At 50.0% G+C, this 16,333-nt stretch overlaps 1 protein-coding gene and 1 pseudogene across 1 annotated transcript; one reads left to right on the top strand and one right to left on the bottom strand.

Annotated features, from left to right (window-relative positions):
- Positions 1–8,244: 8,244 nt before the first annotated feature.
- Positions 8,245–11,607, top strand: LOC119275006 (receptor-like protein 9DC3). Its single transcript, XM_037555785.1, has 2 exons — positions 8,245–8,891; positions 10,504–11,607. Exons 1-2 carry the CDS (start codon positions 8,245–8,247, stop codon positions 11,567–11,569), a joined length of 1,713 nt encoding a protein of 570 aa, XP_037411682.1. The 3' UTR covers positions 11,570–11,607.
- A 906-nt stretch (positions 11,608–12,513) lies between these two features.
- Positions 12,514–15,688, bottom strand: LOC119279359 (annotated as a pseudogene).
- Between the last annotated feature and the right edge of the window lie 645 nt (positions 15,689–16,333).

The raw sequence follows: 16,333 nt of genomic DNA, 5'->3' as shown, positions 1-16,333 counted from the left end.
AAAACTTACGAAGATGCTCAATGTTCCAGGAGTTGCTCACCGGAATGCCATCTTCGGTCTCAAGGCGGACAGCGCCAGGCCTAGTGACTCGTTTCACCCGGTAAGGGCCTTCCCACTTCGGCGTCAACTTGTTGGAATTCTTGGCGGACTGAACGCGCCGAAGAACAAGGTCGCCTTCCTCGAGACTTCTGGCGCTAACTTTGCGGCTATGGTAGCGGCACAAAGCTTGCTGGTATCGAGCAGCTCGTACAGCGGCCAGAAGACGATCCTCCTCGAGGAGCAGCGCGTCATCTTGTCGCAGCTGCTCTTGCTCAAGCTCATCATAAGCGAGCACTCGAGGTGATCCGTATACGAGTTCCGTGGGGAGAACTGCCTCTGCTGCATAAACTAGAGCGAAAGGTGTCTGGCCAGTGGCTCGATTTGGCGTCGTCCTGACCGACCAAAGAACCACCGACAGCTCCTCAATCCAGTTCTTTCCGCACTTGCGCAGCCTGTCGAAAGTCCTGGTCTTGAGCCCGCGCAGCACTTCAGCATTTGCCCTCTCCGCTTGACCGTTGCTTCTCGGATGAGCAACAGAAGCGAAGCAGACCTTGGCGCCAAGATCTTGGACGTAGTGCATGAAGGCGCGGCTCGTGAATTGTGTGCCGTTGTCGGTGATGATCCAGTTAGGGATCCCGAAGCGGCAAACAATCGACCTGAAGAACTTGACTGCTGACTGTGCTGTCACCTTCCTCACTGGTTCCACTTCCGGCCACTTTGTGAACTTGTCGATTGCAACATACAAGTACTCAAAGCCCCCGACAGCTCGGGGAAAAGGGCCGAGGATGTCGAGCCCCCAGACCGAAAATGGCCAGGATAAAGGGATCGTCTGGAGAGCTTGAGCTGGCTAGTGTATCTGCTTGGAATGGAACTGGCACGCTTCACACTTGGTTACTTGTGCAGTTGCATCCTGGAGGGCTGTCGGCCAAAAGAAACCTTGCTGGAATGCTTTGCCGGCAAGTGCTCTTGCGCCAATGTGGTGACCACATATGCCTCCATGTATCTCTGCCAACAGCTTTTGTCCGTCTTCCCGGTGAATACACTTCAATTTCACGCCGTTGAGTCTTCTTCTGTACAGTGTGTTGTCGACAAACTGGTACATACTTGACTGCCGGACTACTCTTTCCGCTTCTTCTTGCTCTTCGGGAAGTTCTCCTGTCTGAAGGAAACAGACAATCTGCTGTGCCCATGTTGGAGCTTGCGGCTCGACAACAAGGACTAAAGGCACATCTGCTGCTGCGGGAATATCCGCTTCTACGGCGAGAACCTGCGGCTCATCCGGAGCTTGACGTTCCCCGGCAAGCTTGCCGGAGCAAAACTTGTCGGGAGCGTCTGCTTCAACGGAACAAACTCTAGGGCTTGCCGGAGCAGACTGCTCCTCATCACCCTTGGCGTTGATCTTTGGGACCTTCTTGGCGGCGGCTTCGGGAAGCTCTGCCGGAAAATAGTCGCCAGAAATCAACTTCCTCTTCTTGCTTTGTCCAGTTGACGGTGTTACAGTCGGTTGAGTCAGCTTGAGCACAAAGATCCCTAGTTCCACAGGTAACTTAAGTGCGGCGCACTTCGACAGGCCATCGGCAATGTCGTTCTGAGCTCTTGGAACATGTTCCATCTGTAGGCCGTCAAAGTGCTCCTCTAGCTTTCTCACTTCATCAACGTAAGCTTCCATCAACGGACTCTGATAATTCTTGTTAACTTGGCGGACGACAAGCTGTGAGTCACCCCTGACAATGAGCTTCTTGATCCCAAGGTCTGCTGCGATCCTGAGACCGGCGAGCAAACCTTCATACTCTGCGGTATTGTTTGTTGCTTGCTCCTTGGGAAAGTGCATCTGGACTACGTACTTGAGGTGCTCTCCGGTGGGTGCAACAAGTAGTACGCCCGCACCGGCGCCTTGCAGCGAGAAGGCACCATCAAAGTACATCAGCCACTCTTTGCTTGCTTCCTTGACGGGGATGCTCGTTTCTGGAATTTCTTCATCTTGTGTTGGCATCCATTCTGCTATGAACTCCGCCAACGCTTTGCTTTGGATAGTTGAAGTGCTCTCAAACTTGAGGCCAAAGCTTGATAGTTCCAGTGCCCACTCGACAATCCTGCCTGTTGCTTCTGGATTTTGCAGTATCTTCTTCAGCGGAAAACGAGTGACGACTGTGATCTCATGTGCTTGGAAGTAATGGCGCAGCTTTCTCGAGGCCATGAGAAGGCCGAAAAGCAATTTCTGCACACCAGAGTACCTTGACTAGCCCCCTGCAGAAGGGAACTGACAAAGTAAACTGAGCGCTGCACCATTCTTTTCTGCATCTTCTCACGCGCTTGCGTAGATCTATCTTTGTCGGGACCAGAGCTTGCCGGTGAAGTCCCCTGCTTGTCACTGGATGCATCTGCCGTGGTTGCTGGCTCATCATCCGCCTCTCTCTCTGCTACTAACGCAGCACTAACCACTTGATTGGTTGCCGCTATATATAGCAGCAACTTCTCTTGTGGCTTAGGTGCGACAAGTGTTGGAGTGGAGGACAGGTATCTCTTTAAGTCCTGCAGTGCAGCCTCCGCTTCCGAAGTCCATTTCATTGGACCTGCCTTTTTCAATATTTTGAAAAATGGCAGGGCGCGCTTAGCAGACCTAGAGATAAACCTGCTGAGAGCAGCTATGCAACCGGCAAGTCTTCGTACATCCTTGACGCGCTTTGGTGCTTCAATCTACTCAATGGCCTTGATCTTGTCGGGATTGGCTTCAATTCCCCGCTGAGACACGAAGAACCCGAGGAGCTTGCCAGAGGGGACTCCAAACACACACTTCTCGGGGTTAAGCTTGAGGTTGATCTTGCGCAAATTTGCAAAGGTTTCGTCTAAATCTTGAATCAGAGTCGCCTTGTCCTTACTCTTGACCACTATGTCATCCATATAGACTTCCACATTTCTGTGTATTTGCGGCTCAAAAGCGTTATGGACTACCCTTGCAAATGTTGAACCAGCATTCTTTAAACCGAAAGGCATCCGTATGAAATAGTATGTGCCACATGGGGTGATGAATGCAGTCTTCTGCTCATCCTCTTCTGCCATGAAGATCTGATGGTATCCTGAGTATGCATCAAGAAATGAAAGCAAGTCACATCCGGCCGTGGAGTCAACAATCTGGTCGATGCGCGGCAAGGGAAACGGGTCTTTGGGACAGGCTTTATTGACATCGGTAAAGTCGATACAAAGCCTCCATTTCCCGTTTACCTTGCGCACGACTACAGGGTTGGCCAACCACGTAGGATGGAGCACTCCTCTGACAAGGCCTGCTGCTTCCAATTTCTTGATTTCTTCTGCGATGAATTCTTGGCGCTCCACTGCCTGTTTCCTGACTTTCTGCTTGACGGGCCGCGCATGAGGACAGACGGCAAGATGGTGCTCGATTACTTTCCTGGGAACACCGGGGATGTCAGACGGTTGCCACGCAAACACGTCGACGTTCGCCCGCAGGAAAGCAACGAGCGCGCTTTCCTATTTAGGGTCGAGAGTGGCACTGATGGTGAAGGTACCACCAGTGCCATCCTCCTTGGCGGACACCTTCTTGGTCTCTGGTGGAGCTGCCATTGTCTTCTTACACTTGCCGGTGGAGCTCGATGGTGCGTCCTCGACGGTAGCGCAGCACTCCGAAGAGGTGCGCTTGCCGGAGTGGGCATCAGAACTCTTGCCGGACTTGGTCCTTTTCTTCGCCCCGGGAGCTTCAACGGCAAGTGGCTTGCGATCCGCTGCGGCTGCTGCTTCCCGGTAGATCTTGTCGGCGCAGATAAGAGCATCCTTCTTGTCGCCAGGGACAGAGATGACGTTTATCGGGCCTGGCATCTTCAGCACGTTGTATGCATAGTGAGAGGCTGCCATGAATTTGGCGAGTGCTGGACGGCCGAGTATTCCATTGTAAGGCAATGGAAAGTCAGCAACGTCAAAAGTGACCCTCTTAGTCCTGAAGTTCAACTCGCTGCCAAATGTCACTGGCAACGTGATCTTTTCCTTCGGCTTGCTCCTTCCCGGATTGATTCCTTGGAATGTGCCGGTCTCTTCGAGCTCGCCATCAGGGATCTGGAGTTTCTGGAGTACCGCGAAGGAGATCAGGTTCAAGCCGGCCCCGCCGTCAACTAGCATCTTAGTGACCTTGAGGTTGCGGATAGTTGGTGAAACCAACATCGGCAAGCACCCGACCGCAGTTATGCGATCAGGGTGGTCCTCAATATCAAAGATGATAGGCGTGCTGGACCATTTCAGAGGCCTGCGTGACTCGACGGGTGGTTCTGCCGCATTAACTTCCCGCACCCACTGCTTGAGCTGGCGGTGTGAAGTATGCAGAGAAGCACCGCCGTCAACGCACAGGACCTCCGTGGCTTTCTGGAACTCCTGCTCATCGGTCTCGTCATCATCCATATCTTCATCCTCGTCGTCATCTTCATCCTTGTCGCGGCCGCGGGGAGGTCGGTCTCCTTGCCGCTGCTTGGCCTTGCCGCGACGTCCTCCTCGGCCGGGGCGTTTCTTGCCGGCTCCTCCAGCACCTTCCTGGGCCTTCTCCTTGTCGCGTCGCTCGTATTCAGCCTTTTGCTGCTCGACAAGCTGCTCGACCTTCTTGCAGCTCTGGAGGTCATGGCCCTTGGTGCGGTGGATCTTGCAGTACTGCTTGTTGGTGCCGTGCTGCTTGTCGGCGACCGCCACAGCCTGGTAGTTGTTGCCGCCGGAGCTACCAGCTTTGGCTTTCTTGGCGCTACCTCCGTTGCCGGACTGCTCAATGACTAGCACATCTTTGCCTTTCTTCTTCCTGTTGTTCCGCCGCCGGTTTTTCTTTGCCGGGGCAGTCCCTTCGCTATCAGATCCTCCTGCTTCTGTATTCTCCCCGGGGAGTTTCCTTCCTTCCTCAGCTCGTGCACACTTGTCGGCCAGGGCATATAGCTCACTGACGTCTCTGATCTTGCACATCGCCATCTCCTCCCGCATCCTGCGGTTCCGCACGTTCTGATGGAACGCGCTGATTACTGCGGCAGGGTGGACATCTGGGATGTTGTGCTGTACGTGGCTGAATCTCTGAATGTACTTGCGCAGGGGCTCTCCTTCCTTCTGGGCGAGCAGATGAAGGTCGCTTTCTTGGCCAGGAGGCTTATGGCTGCCTGTAAAAGCGCCGACAAACTGATGGCATAGGTCTACCCAGGAGGATATGGAGTTGTTCGGCAAGTGCATGAGCCAGGATCTGACATTGGGCTTGAGTACCAGCGGGAAGTAATTGGCAAGGATCTTGTCATCCCGCCCCCCAGCAGCTTGCACCGCGATGTTGTAGATGCTGAGGAACTCCGACGGATGCGACTTGCCGTCGTACTTCTCTGGCACGTCTGGCTTGAAATTCTTCGTGCTGGGCCACTGGACTTACCGCAGCTCATGAGTGAACACAGGGCAACCTACCGTGTACAGCAAGTCGCCTGGTCCCCTCGGTGCATGCATGTCGACAGAGGGCCCAGCGCGCTGGTCCGATTGACGCCGCGCTTCTCTTCGGCGCTCGATGCGAGTTCGAGCGTCTTCTTGCTGTCGCTCGCGAAGAACTTGGCGCTGATCGCGACGAGCTCGTGGATCTGATGACGCGGTGGAGTCGCTGTCGAGGTGGATCCGGCGAGTCGGCGATCTTGGCCTTCGGGGTGAAGAGTGCATGGTGGTTGCACCTCCACCGATTTCGTCGCCACCGGCTCGTGCCCGGCAGTCCTGCCGCGGCAGCGATGTACTCAGCTGCCGCGGAGTGTCGCCGTTGGCGAAGCCGATGAGACTCTGAATGGTGGCCCTCCATTCATTGATCTTGTCTGCCGTTGGAGGGTAATCCAGGAGCAGTTGAGCTCGCGCCAAAGCTTCTGCTGGAGTGGTGGGCGGTAGTGGCGAACGGTGCGAAGAGCGGAATATGCTCGGACTTCTAACTATGTTAGAAGGAGCAGTATCCCGTCCAGGCGACCGTGTCTCGCTCGTGCTAGCATGTTGGCGTGCACGCTGATCTTGAGCACCCCGAGATCCTCCAGCTCGATCTTGGTCCAACAAGCGTATGGCACTGCGAATACCATGACGCTGTCGGTCCTGCGCCTCCTGAGATAGGCGCGGTACATGTACGGACGCCGAGGTCTGTGCAACCTTGTCCTTGGACCTGGCAGCACCGTGGGTTTCCTCGTCGATGTCCGTTCTTCCTCCGACGTCTACCCCACCACCCGTTTGCTCCGGTGGTGGTGGGATCGACGAGGACGGAACAGCTGCCGCCGAAGTCTTCTTCTTCGGTGGCATGTCGATGAAGAAGATGAAGATCTAGCTCGTGTGAACACCGGATCAGGTTCACACAACCTCGACGCCCCCTACCTGGCGCGCCAAATATGTCGGGGAAACTGATCCACGAACACCTATGGGACCGGCGGACCGAGCCCCTTTCGGTTCGGCGGGGGGGCGGAGATCGCACGAAGAGCAGATCGAGGCGAAGCACACGAGCGGTTTACCCAGCTTCGGAGCTCTCCGGAGAAATAATACTCCTACTGCTGCATGTCTGAGTGTATTGAGTTCTTGCTCGGGAGCGCTGAGTGCTACAGTACACACCAGCTGCTAACAAGACCGAGCGTGAATGTTTTCTGACCTCGACCCCCCTCTACGTTGCGCATGGGCCTCCTTTTATATGCTAAAGGGGTCACCGACAGGTGGCAACGTAGACAAGGGCAAAAAATGGAAAAGGACTTGCGGTTGGTACAACAACCTGTACAGTGTATCATACCTAACCCTGACGGCAGGGGACAAAGGCATTAAATGCCCGTCTACGTCGCCCAAATAGTGCAAACAGGGACCGTCAGGGACGCCACCGCTCGCCACGATGGCAATCTTGTCAGCGCCGCTTGCACTGCGCACCGCTGGCTGCATAGCCTCTTGCCACGCGTGCCTGGAAAGGCCCTAGGGCGACACGTTGGTGGATGTGCTGGAGCGCAGGTACAGAGAGGTAGCTTGCCGCGGCAAGCGCCTTGCCGCGGTCATTGTCTTGTCGCGTCCGGAAGCTTGTCGCTAACCGGGCCTCGCCGGGACACGTGGCACATCGCGGCAAGTTCTTTAAGATGCCTTGGTTGGCATTCCCGGCAAGCTCCTCTTGCCGGGGCCTTGTCTCCTTGGCGTGAATACTTTGTTCTTATGCCTTGGTTGGTCTTTCCGGCAAGCTCCTCTAGCCGGGGCCTTGTCTTCTTGGCTTGGATACTTTGTTCTTGAATGGCTCCACAGGAACCACGGAGGACCTTGGCGGTCACCCGGCAAGCCTTGCCACGGGTGGCTGCAACCGCCCGTGCACAAGTTCGGGATGCTAGGGTACCCCTACTCTAGTACACCGACAGTCGCAACCTGTGATGTAGCAATTTCTGGAATAGAGCCCTCGAGAGAACTGGACACGCGGTGTGAAGCGGGGGCAGGCAAGATACGCGTGGCATGTACCAAGTAAATCGAATAGCCCAGAAGGCCCGGTCAAAGGGTGGAGGAGAGAAACGTGCAAGATTGTTTAACCAGTTAAAAAAGCTATGCACATAATTAACCCAGTCACACGCGTCAAATTGACAAGAGTCGTAAAAAAAAGTTCAAAAAATTCAGGAAAAAGAATCCCTTACGGGCCTAGTATTCTTGGTATATGTAGACATTTACGTTGAGGAAGCAACAAGCTACTAGCAAAATAACTACTCCCTCCGTTCCAAAATAGATGACCTAACTTTATACTAAAGTTAATACAAAGTTGAGTCATCTATTTTGGAACGGAGGGAGTACAAGTAAGCAATGACACCTCCACGTTCTCTTGCTCCTGCTGTATATTTTTTTCCAAGGAGACATGCTACGGCACTACAGTACAATCAATGGACAAATGGGCCTTGACTCATCAATGGTATCAAGTCCTTCTTTACACTTTGAATTAGTCCAAGTCTCTCTAATACAACGAAGCATTCTGCTGCCAGTACTGCAACCAGTAGTGTGCACCTCAACGTGCGCTGCCCCATAATGGTAGTGCACAAACTTTCACTTGAACTGCTAGTGCCCCATAATGGTAGTGCCCCATAACGGTAGTGGCATTGAACATGAACTCATACTGCTAGGAACGAATGAGCGAAATGTAGTGTGAAGATTTCTACAGCTACCCTGTATTATATATATTGTCCTGGGCACCAGCTTGAAGTTGCAAAGCAGACAAGTAGAAGTGAGATGAGCTCCAGGCACCCACAGCTTCACTTCATCCTGCTGCTGCTCACATACTACCGCCCCACCTACAACGCAGCCAAAGGCAGCAATGGGATTACAGTCCAGTGCCTCCCTGATCAGGCTTTGTCTCTACTTCAGCTGAAGCACTCCTTCCACAACCCCGACCTCTCCTCGTGGCAGCATGGTACGGACTGTTGCCACTGGGAGGGTGTTGGCTGCGACAGGGCCTCCGGTCAGGTGATCACTTTGGACCTAAGTTATCGTAGCCTGCAGAGCACCGGTGGTCTCAGCTCAGCGCTATTCAACCTCACCTCTCTTAGAAGCCTAAGCCTCTCTGGTAACGACTTCAACCATGCCAGCCTTCCTAGTTTCGGGTTTGAGCGGCTGACCGAGTTACTCAGTCTCGAGTTGTCTGAAACAGGGTTGTCTGGTCAGATACCTATTGGAATTGCGCACCTCGAGAAATTGCTTACGCTTGATATTTCCTACAATGATTATTTGTATCTTCGAGAGCCACAGTTTCAAACACTCGTAGCAAACCTGACCAATCTTAGGGATCTGTATCTTAATGAAGTGGACATCTCCAGCAGTGGACCAACTTGGTCCGTTGCTATTGCGGACTCTGTTCCTCTACTGCAGAATCTTGACTTGTCTGGATGCGATCTATCTGGTCATATCCATCATTCATTCTCCCGACTCCATTTTCTAGCAACAATCAACCTCAGGGCAAATAGTATTTCTGAGATTCCTTCATTCTTCGCAGAATTCTCTTTCTTAACCTCTTTTGTCTTCTCAGCAAATTATTTGCAAGGACAGTTTCCAACAAAGATCTTCCTGCTAAAAAATCTCACATATCTTGATGTGTCCTACAACCCCAGACTTTCCGTGCAACTACCAGATTTCCCACCAGGAAAAAATATTTTGGAACACTTAGATCTAGAGGAGACAAACCTTTCTAGTGTGATGCCAGACTCTTTTGTTCATCTCAAGTCACTGAAATTCTTGGGCCTTAGCAACATAGGATCTCCCAGGCAGACGTTTACTTCCATTGCTAACCTTACATCCCTAAATACATTGTGGCTGTCGGGATCAGGAATAGAGAAGCCAATGCTCTCTTCGATTGGCAGCGCTAGGCATATGACAGACTTGATGCTACAAGACTATAATTTATCTGGGCCAATCCCGTTGTGGATCAGAAATTGTACAAATTTGATGAGCTTAGAGCTCATTGATTGCAATTTATCTGGGGCAATACCCACGTGGATTGGGAACTTGACCAAGCTTACAAATTTGGGCTTACAAGATAATAGGCTGAGCGGTAAGGCAGCCTCCTTCCTTCTCATATCACATCATTATAACATTATTTTTTGGGGGTATTTACTATTCTTTGACTACTATTCTCTATCTGCATGCAGGAAAAATCCCAAAGGTTTTGTTCACTCTTCCGTCATTGGGAAAACTAAATTTATTATCAAATGAACTATGTGGTACCCTAGAAGATATTCCAGACCCCTTATCTTCCTTCCTGTACTACATCGACATAAGCTCTAACAACTTGTCAAGTCATATACCCAAATCTTTCTTTGATCTTATGAGACTTCAAGTTCTCATGCTTGACTAAAATCACTTTGAAGGCACAGTGGAACTTAGCCTTCTTTGGAAGGTGAAGGCATTGGATATATTGCTGCTCTCCAATAATATGTTATCAGTCATAGATGTTGAGGATGGCTATCCATTTCCTTATATCCCACACATCACAAGACTAGGACTAGCGTCTTGCTACCTTACAAAAATTCCAGTCGCATTGAGATATACAAATGAGTTGTTTTTGTTGGACCTTTCACATAACCAAATAGATGGAGCCATACCAAGTTGGATCTGGGTGAATTGGAAGGATACCATGTCCTCGCTGGACCTCTCAAACAATATGTTCACTAGCCTTGAAAACTCTCCATCTGTCGTTCATATGCACAATTTAGGATATCTCAATCTTAGTTCCAACAAACTGCATGGCAGTGTACCTATACCACTCACAGCTAGCAATTCCATGGCTTTTTTAGATTACTCAAACAATAGCTTCACTTCTATTATACATGACTTTGGTCGGTACCTTCCCTACAAGACCACCTACCTTGATTTGTCCAGGAATAAATTAAGTGGTCACATACTAAGGTCTATTTGTACCCAACAAGATCTTGAGATACTGGACTTATCATGCAACAATTTCAGCGGTGTGGTGCCATCCTGTCTAATGCAAGGTAGCAATAGCTTGAGTACATTGAAATTGAGAGAGAATCGTTTCCATGGGATGCTGCCTGAAAATATTGGAGAAGGATGTATGCTTCAGACAATAGATTTGAACAACAATCTAATTGAAGGGAAAATACCCAGATCACTATCAAATTGCCAAGGCCTAGAACTCTTTGATGTTGGTAACAATCAAATTATCGGTTCTTTTCCATCTTGGTTGGGTGTTCTTCCACGTCTTCGAGTTCTTGTCTTGAGATTCAACCAACTAAACGGCACCATAAGGGATTTTAAAGGCGATCATACAATCAACAACTACTTTGCAAATTTGCAAATACTTGATTTGGCCTCCAACAACTTCTCTGGAAACCTACCAGAAGGATGGTTTAATGAACTGAAAGCAATGATGGAAAATGTCAGTGATGGGGGAGAAGTTCTAGGACATGAGACATATTCAGGTGCACGATTTTATCAAGATACTGTTACCATAACATTCAAAGGGTTTGATCTTAGTTTCACCAAAATCTTAAGCACTTTCAATGCAATAGATTTCTCAAATAACTCATTTGATGGTCCTGTTCCGGAGTCAATTGGGAGGCTTGTTGCCCTGCGCGGACTTAACATGTCATACAACAACTTCATGGGACAAATTCCATTTCAGTACAGAAACTTGTCTCAGCTGGAAGCAATGGATCTCTCTTGGAACCAGATAACAGGGGAAATACCACAGGAGTTAACCTCACTTACTTCTCTTGAATGGTTGAATCTTTCGTACAACAACTTGTATGGAAGAATCCCGCAAGGAAACCAGTTCTCAACATTTTCAGACAGTTCATTTGAAGGTAATGCAGGTCTCTGTGGAGTTCCACTCTCCAAACACTGTGACAATCAAAGTTCAATTTCTCCAACTGGAGTGGCTCCTCCGGAATCTGAGGGTTTGTGGCAGGACAAACTCGGCATTATCCTTTTTTTCGCATTTGTTGGCTTGGGATTTGGAGTCGGCTTTGCATTGTCATTCTTGTTGCGACTGTATTGCCGCGTGGAAGGATGGATCTGCAAGCAAGCATGGATCCATATGTAATAATAGAGCACTTTTACTATGTACTGTATTCAGTTTTCTTCCTGAAAAAACATATGCCGTGTGCATATGGGTTGTACTTTTTTTACGATGCATATGGGTTGTACTTGTTAGATGAGACAGCTTAAATAAGCCACTTTTCTGTGGCAGAAGTTAATTAGCTGCTTCCTTTCGTTGCATTGGATTGCCAACACTGATCAACCTTATGGTATATACAATTATTACACATAATATGCAGTGTGTTAATTCTTTTCCTGAAAATAAGATATGCCGAATGTTTATGTGCTACACACTTGTCAGATAGGAGTATATAATCAATCCATTTTCTTTGGAGATAGTATTTTATCTGGTTTGTTTCACACACGATGCTCAAATATGTCAGTTAGTGCCATCAACTAAACAAATGAAACGGCCGGTTTGTTTTATCGACTTGAACTCTGACTCTGAGGTTTTCTCTACCTGAAGAGATACCCGGGCTAAAACAGAAACACACTTAGCATCAGCAATACAGCTAAGAAGCTGACTGCAGCAATCTGAACCAAAATTATCGGTAGAACGAGCATTCATATTGAAATTCCACAAGCCAAAAAGGTTGATATATGAAAATGGTTCAGAACTAAATGCAACATGAAACCAAATGCAGATTAATGATATTGTATCGTCAAGGTTATACCCCTGTAATATATATTTTTATCAGAGACGAAAATGAATATCTATTCGCGACTTAATAACAGCATGATTACATGTGTACATTATAATTAGCAAGAACTTTTTTTCTTCACAAACTTTATCCCCTCAACTCATGCATCACTAATACACGCTATATTTTGGGAGTATGACAAAAGAGTTTTTTTTTTTTGGTACTCAACAGCCCATGCTCTATGATGAGACAAGTACCGCTGTTAATACATAATTCTATTACTTACTACCAATAATCCTGGCACGAACAGGTGCCATTTTAATACAAATGGAAACGTGTTCGATCTCTAACAATAATTTCTCTAATACCATATATGTACATTGTAATTAGCAAGATTTTTTTTTTTGTTCACCAACTTTATCGCCTCAACTCATGCATCGCTGATGTATCATGAAAGAGATTTTTTTTTTGTGCTAAACAGCCCATGCTCTATATTGAGACCAAGTACCACTGTTAATAGACAAATTAGTCAGTTACTACCAATAGTCCTTGCACGAACAGGTGCCATCTTTGAACAAATGGAAACGTGTTCGATCTCTAACAACAATTTCTCTCCCATATACTTTGGATATAAGTTTGGTGACATGATGGCAATCTTGGCAGACTCTGAGGTTCTTGACAATCCGAATGGGTATATTATCATTTGTACTTATCAAAGCAAATGCTATTGCCAGCTTCTCACTGTGGCGGCTGAGTGCACCTTCCATCTCTTCTTCTTCAATGTCAAGCAAAACCTCTTTCTTATCAGGCACGTAACCTTCTCTCCAGCCTTATCCTACTATCTATCTCATACCACTTTGTCAAAATATCTTTTATGCGCGGATGAGACAGATCTCCAACAATGAATTGGTGGATAACTCCGTTAATCTCCACATTGCTACATCCAGGTGTCTTCTCAACTCCCTTCTCACGCATTAGGTGCCTAATTTCCCTCGCAGAAGCATGCCTACCAGAGGCAGAATATATGTTACCTAAAAGTACATAAGCACCACTTTTGTCTGGCTCCAATTCAATCCAGTGCTTTATAACATACTCAGCCAACTCCACATTCTTGTGAAACCTACAACCAGCCATTAGAGCTCCCCAGATTAAGGCATCCGGTTTCATGGGCATTTTCTCAACCATGTCTCTGGCCTCACTCAGCAGGCCATTCCGTGCCAGGAGGTCTACCATGCATCCATAATGCTCAATCTTTGGTTTAATACCATAGTTGTTCACCATGGAATTGAAAAGCTGCCGACCCTTGTCAACCAACCCAGTGTGTGTGCAAGCACAGAGAGCACCAATGAAGGCAATGTCATCCGGCTTCACACCTGAGCTCTCCATCTGGGAGAAGAGCACCAATGAGTCTGAGCCTCGGCCGTGCATAGCCAGGCCCTTTATCATGGTAGTCCAGGCCAGTACATTCTTGTCTTTCATTCCCTCAAACACCTCCATTCCAAGCTGCACCTCACCGCATTTGGCATACATATCAACCAACGCAGTGCCCAGGAACACGGTCATCCTGATATTGTTTGCTCTGAGGTAACCATGCACCCACTTCCCCTGCTCCAGAGCCCCCAGCTGCGGGCACGCGGCAAGCACCCCGACGAGAACCGTGTCGTCCGGGCGGACACCTTGGGCCTGCATCTGAGAGAACACCCTCAGCGCTTCCCTCCCGTCCCCAGCCTGCACGTACCCATTCACCATGGCACTCCAGGACACAGCATTCTTCTCGGGCATTTCGTCAAACAGGGAGCGGGCGTCGGCGACTCGCCCAGCCCTCGCGTGCGCCGTGATGAGCGTGTTGAACGTGGAGGCGTCGACGGCGGCCGAGGCGCGCAGCAGCAGGTGCGCGTCGGACAGGCGGCCCTAGCAGGCCCGCGTGGACGCGGATGAGCGCGTTGTTCACGAGGAGGAACCCCGTGAGGCCGAGCCTGACGGCGTGGGCGTGGACGGCGAGCGCGAGGCGGCGCGCGCCCGGGACGGCGGGGGAGAGGGCGAGGGACTTGAGGAGGGAGGGGAGGGTGTGCGGGGTGGGGAGGAGGCCCGCGCGGATGAGGTGGGCGTAGAGCGGGAGCGCGGCGTGCGGCGTCCCGGAGCTGGCAAGCGCCCGGATGAGCGCGTCGTGGAGCTCCGCGCTGCGCCGGAGCAGGCCCGACGTGACCAGGGCCGCCTGGATCCGCGCGATCGGCCGCGCGTCGGCGCCGCCGCGGCACCGCGACAGCAGCTCCAGGTAGCGCCGGACGACCACCATCTCATCACGTAGTGGCGGTATGTTTTCCTCTAAAATGGCTCACTCACAGTCACAGGCAGCGCCACGCAATGTGAAATATGAGAGGGGGAGAGAGATGGTTTGACCTGGTCTTCGCCGATGAGCTCATGGAGACGGGGCCCAGGCGGCCGCCGCTGCGCGGGTTGACGAACGCGACGATGGAGCTTCTCGGGGGCGTCGTCGGGCGCGAGGGCGAACCAGGGGTGGGCCGCGGCGGCGGCGCCGGCCCCGGGGACTTTCGTCCGACGCGAAGGCGCCGACGAGTGTATATGTTGTAGGGGTAACCTTTTTTTAACTATGGCCCGAACAAAAATATCTGACTACAAGTTCCAGAAACTCTTTGATTAGCAGGATTTCAAAAATGGATTTCTTTTTTTTTTCAGACATTCAGAAATGGATTTAAAAAATGCAGGACAGGAAAAACAAATAGAATTGTAATGTCATGACTATTTAAATCCTATAGGATTTTAGTTTGTTTGATATCATCACGGAGAAAAAAAACAAAAGGCATTTTTAAAAAGTCAAAGCGGGGTAGTTATCCCCACCTAAATTCATTTTATTATTTGTCTACAACAAGGCTTTGTAGTCTATTACAAAATAGGGTTCAAGCACCGCCAGAGGGAGGAGGAGAAGATACCCCGACGCCGCCCAGGCTGACTGGGCTTTGCCCGTCAACATGCGCCGGCGACGGCGAGGAGGGGCGGAGGAGGAGGGAGGGGGGCTAGAGGCGACAGGTATGGGGCTTCCCCGGGCTGCATGTGGGGATGGTGTGAGGAGAGGGAGAGAGGGGAAAGTGATATCGCAGCTTCGGGAAACACCCCTCCTTGCAACCGATCAGTGCCAATAACCCGTTTGAACACCCCATACATTTGCCTACAAGTATAAGGTGTTATTTGTCGTAACAAATCACAAGTCACATACGATGTATACATTGTGAATTATAATTATATTTTGATCAATCTAAGTGTCTAAATTTGTTGTTCCACAACAACACATGAACATTAATCTACATTGTAAGTTTTTCCCCTAGGGTTTCCTAGGGTCTACCTCGTCCTTCGGCGACGGCGCCGATGTCCACAAATATCCACATAAATTTTTTGCCAACTGTTGCGCTCCCGCCGGCGATCAGTGACTCTAGAGTGCGATCGATCAAGGTTGACATTGACATGGAGGATCCAAGGAAGTCTGATGGTGGAGGGGGACGAAGGGAATTCAGGTGGAGGGAGAAGCGCAGAAGATGAAGGGGTTGGATGAGGGGCAAACTTCGGGGGACCCTTCGATGGCGGAGGGTCAGGAGGGCGGCGAGGAAGTAAAAAATACTGATGCAGATCGAGAGGAAGGTGAAGATGCCTATTGGGATCGTTATGCTCCAGTTCCGAGTTTAGAAGATGTTTTTGCAGGCCCAAATCTGCACGGAGAGGAGGAGGAGGATCTAGACCTGTCTGGTGAGGTTGATGATTTGATCAAAGACGTCAGATGGCTAGCTCTCTTTAGGGTTCATACATTGCGCCCATTTATCCATGTTGCACTGTTAAATTCCATGAAGAACGTGTGGGCTTGCGCTCAGGGGTCACTTTCAACATTAAAGGACCAAACTTGTTCTTGGCACAGTGCCATTGTTTGGGAGATTGGAAGTGCGTGATGGAAGGGGGGCCATGGCAGTTCCGTTGAGATCTAGTGGTTCTAGTAGAATATGATGGGTTTACCAATGTGTGTGACTACTCGCTAAACATGTACCTGTTATGGGCAAGGATCAAAGGCCTTCTTGATGGCTTAACCAGAAAGAAAGAGTTGGCGGAGAAGGTGGCAAAAA

Source organism: Triticum dicoccoides, chromosome 3B, assembly GCF_002162155.2.
Source record: "Triticum dicoccoides isolate Atlit2015 ecotype Zavitan chromosome 3B, WEW_v2.0, whole genome shotgun sequence".
Lineage (NCBI taxonomy): Eukaryota > Viridiplantae > Streptophyta > Magnoliopsida > Poales > Poaceae > Triticum > Triticum dicoccoides.
This window is presented reverse-complemented; position numbering and strand designations above follow the sequence as displayed.